The following is a 9492-nucleotide window of genomic DNA, read 5'->3' as shown; positions in this document are numbered from 1 at the left end:
AAAAAAAAAAAAAAAAAAAAAGTGAGTTCTCTCTCTCGTCTCTGCATCGAACCTTGCACAGCGAGCGTAGCTCTTCACTTTAATCTCGTTTATGCGCTTCCTCTTCTCCACGCGCCTCATCAATAATAACTCGCTTGGTCTCCTCCGATCTCCACGCACCGCCTTGCCGATCTGTTCTCTCTGGGTTCCCATCAAGTCTCCGGTCTTCAGATCGGCGACTAGTCCAATGGCGGCGGCCGCCTTCTCTTCAGCGATGGCGATGACTCCTAACTCGGAAGAAGCTCTTGCAAGGAAGCTCTGGATCAAGTTTAACAGAGAGTCCCTCTTCTCTATCTACAGCCCATTCGCCGTCTGTTTAGCCGCCGGAAGCCTCAAAATCGACACATTTCGTCAGTATATTGCACAGGATGTTCATTTCCTCAAGGCGTTTGCTCACGCGTAAGTTTCCTNTGGCGGCGGCCGGCTTCTCTTCAGCGATGGCGATTACTCCTAACGCGGAAGAAGCTCTTGCAAGGAAGCTCTGGATCAAGTTTAACAGAGAGTCCCTCTTCTCTATCTACAGCCCATTCTCCGTCTGTTTAGCCGCCGGAAGCCTCAAAATCGACACATTTCGTCAGTATATTGCACAAGATGTTCATTTCCTCAAGGCGTTTGCTCACGCGTAAGTTTGCCCTCATTTACTTGGATTGTGGATACAAATGATGCTTGAGATTTCAAAGTGAAAGATGAATGTAGATGATAATGTTAGAGATTGGAGGTTTTTAAATTAGGGCTTGAAAGTATGGATCTGGAGCTTCACATTTTGCTTAAAACTCCATGAATTGTAGGTTACTAGAATCAAAAGCTGTGTGTACCTGATAGATAATATATGATTCATGCTTTTTGTCAACCATTATCTCAGTTGTTAACCACAAGTTATGTGGATAATGTCGATTATATTTCAATTCATGCATCAGACTTTTTGGGTTTCTGAAATTGTTAATTAACTAATAATAACATAGTTCAGATAAAGAGTATTGGCTCGTAAGTATGGGTATGAAAGATTTAGTTTCCTATTGGTCCCTGTGTATGAAAGAAAGTATATCAAGAGCAGTGTATTTATGTTGAAATGTTTTTTTCCTCGTCCTCTAATTTTTGTAAGATTCTTTGTTCTCTTGGAATGATTTCTAAGATTTCATAAGGCTGCTTTTCGTTTCACATATAGTGTGGTTGTTTGTGTCTGCCAAATGATTTATAACCTTACTATCCTTTGACATAGGAATCTAGGATAGGATTCTTATTCAGTGCCACATTATCATTTTAAATTTAGCAGTTGATAAAATGATTTTGATTTGTTACAATGAATGTGAGAAACATTTTGTGCAGCTTATCAGTGATAAGATATGAAAAATGGTTATCTTAACCCCTTTCAATAAAAGGCTTTCGTACTTGTTTTCGTTATAAATATTTGGGTTCCTGCTTTTTTAGGTATGAGTTGGCCGAAGAGTGTGCTGATGATGATGATGATAAATTGGCAATTTCTGACTTGAGAAAAAGCGTGATGGAAGAATTGAAAATGCATGACTCATTTGTACAGGTAAAACTAATGCAGCGGAAAATCCTAGGTAAAGCAAGCGCTAAACCTAGTTCAAAAACGAGTTTGCAAGCGACAAACTCGAAGGATAAAACTCTGGAATCCACCAGAAAAGAGGTTCTGGAATCCACCAGAAAAGATAAAAAGATAAACTCTAAAACTTTATTGATAAGAATAATATGATTCAACTAAAGCTGTTTATATATTAAAACAAAACTAGCTAAACCCTAATGTAGAAAGTAAAACCAATAGAAATTAACATAATTAAGAATTAATAAAGAAAAGCTAAATTAATTAAAATCCTAACGATTATGCTCCTGCATCAAAAACATAAATGTCTTCCCTGTTTTACTTGCTCTCTTTTTTCGTAATTACCAGAAATTGAACATCACAATTAACAAGAGTCCCTAAGATGGGCCTAACTTCATGTATCTTGTTGCTTTTCTTAATTTTTTTCTAGTTGTTGGAGGATGGTGCAATCTATTTTCTGATCATGATATAAGTACCAAATGGTTGGTTTTCTTAGATAGAGGCTAAATATTTTAATAATGCTTACCCAACAGCAAACAAATTAGGTCAATTAGTTGTCATACGCCATTGGTTCAGGATTCTAAGCTAAGCACAGTTAGTGAAAGTACCACTTTATTTTACTATAGAACTTGGAGAGTACATTGAGATATTTATTGAAGCTATGGCTTTTACATGCGGTGGTTCCTCATCCTAGATACTGAATGCTTCTTGTATATTTGTGCTGCTTAGAATCTAAATTCTGAAAAAAAAATCTTCATTAAGTGTTCTGTTAGCTTAATTATATTGATTTCATTGACATCATTATTATGATTTTCCCATCAAATGCTATTCTCAGTAGTACGTTTGTCTGATCCTTGCAGGATTGGGATTTAGACATCAACAAAAAAGTAAGTATAAACTCAGCAACTTTGAAATACACTGAGTTCTTGTTAGCTACAGCATCCGGAAAAGTAGAAGGATGCAAAGCTCCCGGCATGCTTGATACTCCATTTGAAAAAACAAAAGTTGCTGCCTACACGCTTGGTGCTGTGACACCTTGCATGAGGTTGTATGCCTTTCTCGGTAAGGAGTTTGGAGCACTTCTTGATCCGAGTGATGTGAACCAACCCTACAAGAAATGGGTCGATAATTATTCTAGTGATGCTTTCCAGGTATGTCGTAGTTGTATGATTCTGAATAATTCTGTTAACTCTTTAGGGTTTTTGGTATGCTGTGTGAGATGATGCATCTTGTATAATGAATAGTCTATTTTCCTTTAATCTAGGCATCAGCCAAGCAAACTGAAGACTTGCTTGAGAAGCTTAGTGTCTCTATGACTGGTGAAGAATTGGACATAATTGAAAAATTGTATCAACAGGCTATGATACTTGAAGTAGAGTTTTTCCATGCCCAACCTCTTGCTCAGCCTACCATAGTTCCACTGTTCAAGAACCAATCAAAAGATGATCTGGTGATCTTTTCTGATTTTGATCTGACTTGCACCGTTGTGGATTCTTCTGCTATTTTAGCGGAAATAGCAATTGTAACTGCCCCAAAAGATGAATTGAGTCGATCTGGACTACAAATACATCGAATGCTCTCATCTGACCTTAGGAACACCTGGAATCTACTTTCTAAGCAATACACGGAGCATTATGAAGAATGCATAGAGAATATTCTGAATAAGGAAAAAGGTCAGACTCAGAGTTTCAACGACTATACTACTTTACTTGGCCACTATAAAGTGGTTGAGACTTTCTGTCTGTTTTTTCTCTCAATGTGGGATTTCTTTTGTAGCGGACAAGTTTGACTACGAGGGTTTATGTAAAGCACTGGAGCAGCTCTCGGATTTTGAGAAACAGGCAAACAATCGAGTGATTGAGTCTGGTGTACTTAAGGGCCTGAATCTCGAAGACATTAAGCGAGCTGGGGAAAGGTTAATTCTTCAAGATGGCTGCATCAATGTCTTCCAGAAAATTTTAGAAACTGAGAATCTAAATGCAAAAGTTCATGTGCTTTCGTATTGTTGGTGCGGTGACCTGATAAGGGCAGCCTTTTGTGCAGGTATGTGCCCAAATCCTTAACTTTGTGATTTTTGCAGACAACTCATCCCCTAGAATTCAGAAACTATGTTAAAAAAAAATTATTTTTTGACAGGCGGAGTCGATGCAGTGGAAGTACATGCTAATGAATTCACATTCGAGGAATCCATCTCGACTGGTGAAATCGAGAGAAAGGTGGAATCCCCGATCAACAAAGCTCAACAGTTCAAAAGTATCCTACAAAATGGAAAGGATATCAACGAGAAGAAAAGCCCCCTGACTGTTTATATTGGAGATTCTGTAGGTGACTTGCTGTGTCTCCTCGAAGCAGATATAGGAATAGTGGTTGGCTCAAGCTCGAGTCTCAGGAGAGTGGGAACCCATTTTGGTGTCTCATTTGTGCCTTTGTTTTCTGGAATCGTTCAGAAACAGAAACAACAAACTGAAGAAGAATCATCATCAACCTGGAAAGGACTCTCTGGCACTCTTTACACAGTTTCAAGCTGGGCCGAAATTCATTCCTTTGCACTTGGATGGTAGTATACCGGTAGAACAATATATGAAGAGATTGGTGTATATACTGCGGAGTGGCCAGTTTTATCAAGAGCCACACAAATTTCAGCAAGTGCAGAGTACCGATGGTGATGAGGACCTTTGGTTCGTCTCGTCTACAATTTCATGTTAATGAGCTTTTGTTGCTGCTCTTGTTGTGGCTTTCGACAGAATATTGTGATGCCGAGATGTCATTTTATGCTTGGACTCAACAACAGTGAAGAGCTTTCTATACATAATTATGTGTTTCTATTAAAAATGGCATAAAAGTTGGGATATTGATATTTGGTTTATTCTTTTCTTTCTCCCCTACTCTCTCTCTCTATCTATGCTTATTGTTTCAATCCTTTCCTAATTTTACAGTGGAAAAGATATCCATTTTCATAATGTAAAAAAAAGAGGGAGAAGGTGTAACAAACATTTCCAATGAATCCGTGTCATAGTGTGATTCATATCATGCTATTTCATCGACATTCAACAACTTTATAGTATGATACGTTGATAAATGATAACCTATCTTGGTCTAATATGAACGGAATGGGCATAAAACTGGTTGTTTCTTAAGGATCGTAGTGGTCCAAAATGGAAAAACACCCGTGCTGCGGATTTTTCCTTTGGAGAGGGATGAGGACGGCATTGGCAAGTTCTCTTGCCTTATATATGTAGTTAGGAATGCAATGCTTGTGAGGGTACCTTTTCGATCCAGGAAAGTACTCGAAAAAGATTAAGCAAGAAGTAGAAAATGAGTCTGCGAAAGACGAGAAGAACGTGGAATCGTTGTCTTTGTCAGATAATTCTAGCTTTGTGGTATCTGTCACAGTTTCTAATCTAAGGGAAGACAGACTGGTTAGCACTTCAATTCTTTAATCCTATTTATACAATGGCTTTTGCATTCCAATGATGATTGGAAGTTTCTATCTGATTATTTCGTGTTGCAGTATCTTCCAATAAAGCTTTCAAGATCAAACATACCAGAGGGAAAAATTTCACAAGATAAGTTTAATAAACAACCAGGGAAGAACATGGGCGTTAAGTTTAAAATACAGAAAATCCTCCCGTAAGTTTAGCATCTCACACGGCTGGAAAACTTTCGGTGATGCAAATGGTCATAAACCTGATTGTACTTTCATATTCAACCTGGTTAGAAACAGAACATCCCCTGTGCTGCTCATGACCTCTACTATAGAGGAAATTATTCATCAAGGCAAAATAGGTTTGTGAACTATGCCCATTTCCGTTCCAGTTCCACACATTTGTAGTCAAGTAATTTAGAGTTGCCCTGTTCTTTTATTGTTTTCTTCAGCATCTTTCAATGACTCTGTTGGGACCAAGACAGAGAGTAGCATGGGACAAGAGATGAAATTATGTTGAAACACATGAATCCAAGACTCAGATTCCGTTTAAAAAGTTATGTTTGAATCATCCTGTTGTTTTTTTGGATTCATCAGGTCGTTAAAAGCCTGCATATAAACATATTGCTTTTTGAAGCCTAAACATATTTGCTTAATTGCATTTTGTGCAAGTGGTAAAGTATAATGATGAAAGGTGTATCATTTGTTCGCCTTTTGTGTAAATTTCTTGTCGACAAACAAAATGATATCGAGTCAACAATTCTTGAGTATCATAAATTATAAGCTATAATAAGTGAAACTATTATCGAATACAAGCAATTGTAAGCCATCAACCTTCAATTCAGATACAGTGTCCATCAATTCAACACGATACAAAGACCAAGCCTTAACTAGGAAACTGGGAAATCCAAAAACACTTGCAAATGAAGTAAAATTGAGGACAATGCAGCACACACAGAAATATGAAGAACACTAAAAGAATGAGAATACGCTATATCACAAAAAATTTGTTTACACAAAGCCATCATAGCAACTTTCGTTGATCATGACTCCAACGCTTACTAGATTTCCAAGCTTTTCATTATACTGCAATCGGTGTATCCTGGGGAAGCCAGTTTAATCAGTTCTTCGGTCATAACTATAACTAAAAGGCACAAAACCTCAAAAGTTATTACTATTTTCTAGTACTAAGTTAGTTTTGGGTAGATAAATAACAAATATTTGGCCGCCTAACAAAACTAACGTTGCGTCATGGCAACCATAAAATGTGGATTGGTTTGATGACTCACCTTGGAACTCATATTTGAGACAGCTAGATTGAACTTCTCTTTGGTTTTTGAGCCAGCAACCTGACCTACTCTCGCCACTTTACTGAAAGCGCCACTAAACCAAGCAGCTCCAGCAGTCACGTACCTATTAGGAAGCCATAATCAAAAACAAAGAAACAAAACAGAGCGGCAATGCTGATTCCTGTCATATCTATTATCAAGAAGGATGACCAAAGATTTATATTCCACCAAAGAACCAGAAGAAAAGAAATACTATACCTGCTTGATTTGACAGCTGAACCCGTGTCGTTTAATTTCTTCTCGGCTGCAAATATTGCTGCCATGGTTTTATCGGAGACCTGAAGCTTTTGATCAAAAGATTTTACTTTCTCATTAACAGCAGAAATACCAACAGTTAACTTCCCAGTAAGCCCAACTCGCTTGTCAAAAGATGAAACTTTGGCAGAAGCATTGGCTCTTAATTGATGCTTTTCGTCAAAAGCCTTGGCTTTATTCACGGCATCTTGTCCAAGAGCAGAACCTTTTGCCAAAACAGTTGCCACCACATCTTGTGCTTTGCTAACATATGCTCTACTATTGCCATCCACGGTAGTTTTGGTCTGCAAATGGAGTTCGTATTACATTATTGTTGTATAACAAAACATTGGGTAAGACTAAATCACACAAGGTATATTTTTTTTTATTCACTTCCTGCAAGAGTTGCACTGTAAAATGAATGAGCCATAACAAGAAAAATTTAAATGGAGTTGATGATTTGTCAAGTTAAAAACTTGTTTCAACATAAATGATCAGTTGTTCTTCCCTGTTATCAAACGTAAAAAAACCAAAATAAAGTTGACAGAATTCTGAAAGAATAAATAGGCTAAGAGAGCACAAAACCACTATAAAAATGGATACAACAAGGTTTAAAAGCCACTATTCCAACCTGTGTAGCACTCTCTGGATTACCAAGGTGCATCGCGTTGTCGACCATTCTTACTTCCTGCATGAACACAAAGTCAGAAACTAAGACACCAGCCATAGCAGACTTGAGGAAAAACTTGATTCGAAATAACACACAACCTGCATCTCACGCCTCTGAACATAGTTTTCAGCTCGAGTTATTGTAACAATCTGGTCCACAATCGTCGCACCCTGCAAGACATGATGTGGTTTCTGTTAGCAATTAACAAAGACTAAACAGAAATGCATATATATACACATTAACCATGCCTCGAACCAGCTCTATAATTTTACTAGTATCACAATAGTCACGTTAACAGGAGGCATCCACGTGTCGGTGGAAAAAGACATTAACAAAACTGGAACATACCGATAATAACAAGGCGATTTCAAGGGCTTTTGGATCAGTAAACGTAACAAATGCGACTCGAGACTGCCCAACTTCTCTGCACCTAAATTCCCAACAGCATTTAACGCTTAAATTAGATTCAATTTCTTACCAGAAAAAATATATATATATATATATATATTCAAGATTAAGTTAAAAAATTAAGCTAGGAAACAACTTTTGGATTTCAATGTGTTCTATGTCGCCTGAGAAAGAGAAGAACTCGTGAATCTCGCTCTCCGTCGCTAGATCTGAGACATTGTTTACTTGAACACTTCTCGTCTATATCGAATTCGAACAAAAAAAAAAGAATTAAAAAAAAACACCAGTTAGAGAAACTTTGCAGCTTCAGAATTGAAAATTAGAATAGTAAAATCAAAGGAAATCATCATTCACCTGCATTCTAGTAGACGCTCTTGAGAAGAAAAGAGAATAATACCCTTTTCACGAAGAGGAGCAAGGAAGATTTGAACAGCCCAGACGTCACTGTTGTCCAGCTAAGCTAATATTATCTAAGTACATGTTCCAAAATAGCACCAATTTTAATATTTTCTTCCTAATTTAACACATACTCTTAAAAATGACAAAATTAGCACAAATATATATATATATATTTTCTATCATTTTATATTCAAGCTTAATTTTTTTCTTTTTTTCAAACGAGAGTCAATAAAACCAATGCAAAGGAACATTGTTTACATAGGTAATGCAATCCGGTTCGAAAAGAATACGTCGCGCCAAATTATCCGCTTTACCATTCTGTGTGCGAAGAATCCAAGTTATTGAGAAGGACATGAACTCCGCCTTTTCAATCCGTATGTCCTATAAATAAGATGTAAACGCAGGCCACTTAGAAGGCAAAGAAACTATCTTCACCAGATCAAAACAGTCGGTGAGGAAGACAACATCCTAATTATCCGCCACAATCATGCACCGCATGCCCATACTAGGGCTTCAACCTCGGCATGGAGAGGCGTGAGACTACGCCTTATATTCGATACCCCCATAGTAGGCTCCTCCCCTGAGGGTGGTGAACATTACCATCCTTGTCCTGCAAATTTGTCAGTCGCTTTACAGGAACCATCTACAAAACATAAATAGCTTATCATATACCTGACGGGCAAGAACTCATGTCTGGAAGTTATACCGGGCGTCTCAGTGGGGCCCTCAACCAAATCCTCTGTTTGAGCTGCAAACCAAGCCTTGGACTCAGCCTCCGTAAGTTGTAGAACTAAAAGTGGATTTGAATCCAGATTAGTAAAAATATTATCAATACACGCTTTCCAAATATACCACAATAGCCAAAGATAGTACTCCTATGCATGTGTCCGCGGGAGATGCGTAAATAAAAAATCCATGTTCGCATATATCGATGCCGAAGGATAAACCCCTTGTGCCGTCGGGACCTTAGATAGAGCCCAGACCTGTCTTGCCGGTCAGGATAGACTTAACTGTATACTTCCTAGTTTTTGTAAAATGTCAGCCTAACAAATCAGTCGCATCCAACTGACCAATAGGTAAAGCACAAATAAAGTCAACATCTTCTGGTGCAAAAGTCGCTGTGAGATGAGCCATAACCCAAGAGTTAGAGCTCATGTTGATGATATTTTTAACTTGGAGCGATTGACCAATAGTGACCCATTGCTCAGATCTGGTCTCGGGGATTGAGCGTGTATCCAAGGGTCTGTCCATACTGAAATGGAAGCCCTAGAACCTACTTGTTTCATAAGTCCTTTATTAACCAGAGAGCAAGCGCATACTATACTTCGCCATCCATAGGATGGGGAGTAAGATTTGATTGGATCCAAAGGATCTGAATGCCTATAATACCGACCTTTAAAAAAAC

General features: G+C 38.0%; 2 protein-coding genes across 4 annotated transcripts; one reads left to right on the top strand and one right to left on the bottom strand.

The window, feature by feature from the left end:
- On the top strand, positions 7-4481 carry LOC104719214 (probable aminopyrimidine aminohydrolase, mitochondrial). Of its 2 annotated transcripts, XM_010437076.2 has the most exons (7): positions 7-227; positions 451-661; positions 1468-1576; positions 2464-2754; positions 2868-3276; positions 3380-3646; positions 3740-4481. In XM_010437076.2, the coding sequence occupies exons 1-7, from the start codon at positions 92-94 to the stop codon at positions 4162-4164; spliced, it is 1848 nt and encodes a 615-aa protein (XP_010435378.1). In that variant the 5' UTR covers positions 7-91; the 3' UTR covers positions 4165-4481. The 2 variants fall into 2 exon arrangements, with proteins under 2 accessions (XP_010435378.1, XP_010435379.1); XM_010437077.2 differs by lacking the exon at positions 451-661 and having other exon boundaries at positions 7-438.
- On the bottom strand, positions 5818-8153 carry LOC104719213 (binding partner of ACD11 1-like). 2 transcript variants are annotated; one of them, XM_010437075.2, is made up of 8 exons: positions 8043-8153; positions 7825-7928; positions 7629-7710; positions 7379-7450; positions 7242-7298; positions 6575-6915; positions 6317-6440; positions 5818-6171 (listed from the first exon to the last, which is right to left on the bottom strand). In XM_010437075.2, exons 1-8 carry the CDS (start codon positions 8046-8048, stop codon positions 6166-6168), a joined length of 792 nt encoding a protein of 263 aa, XP_010435377.1. In that variant the 5' UTR covers positions 8049-8153; the 3' UTR covers positions 5818-6165. The 2 variants fall into 2 exon arrangements, with proteins under 2 accessions (XP_010435377.1, XP_010435376.1); XM_010437074.2 differs by having other exon boundaries at positions 5820-6129.

The sequence above is a fragment of the Camelina sativa genome, chromosome 10 (genome assembly GCF_000633955.1).
Source record: "Camelina sativa cultivar DH55 chromosome 10, Cs, whole genome shotgun sequence".
In the NCBI taxonomy this organism is placed as follows: Eukaryota; Viridiplantae; Streptophyta; class Magnoliopsida; order Brassicales; family Brassicaceae; genus Camelina; species Camelina sativa.
This window is presented reverse-complemented; position numbering and strand designations above follow the sequence as displayed.

What these genes read in the sequence shown, in the direction of transcription:
- LOC104719214 (XM_010437076.2), top strand. Translation starts at nt 92, where the DNA reads ATGCGCTTCCTCTTCTCCACGCGCCTCATCAATAATAACTCGCTTGGT. An exon ending in TGCATGACTCATTTGTACAG is followed by an intron (nt 1,577 to 2,463) that starts GTAAAACTAATG and finishes TGATCCTTGCAG; the next exon opens with GATTGGGATTTAGACATCAA. An exon ending in AAGGGCAGCCTTTTGTGCAG is followed by an intron (nt 3,647 to 3,739) that starts GTATGTGCCCAA and finishes ATTTTTTGACAG; the next exon opens with GCGGAGTCGATGCAGTGGAA.
- LOC104719213 (XM_010437074.2), bottom strand. An exon ending in ATCCAGAGAGTGCTACACAG is followed by an intron (nt 6,916 to 7,241) that starts GTTGGAATAGTG and finishes CTCCATTTGCAG; the next exon opens with ACCAAAACTACCGTGGATGG. An exon ending in TCTCAAATATGAGTTCCAAG is followed by an intron (nt 6,130 to 6,316) that starts GTGAGTCATCAA and finishes TGGCTTCCCCAG; the next exon opens with GATACACCGATTGCAGTATA.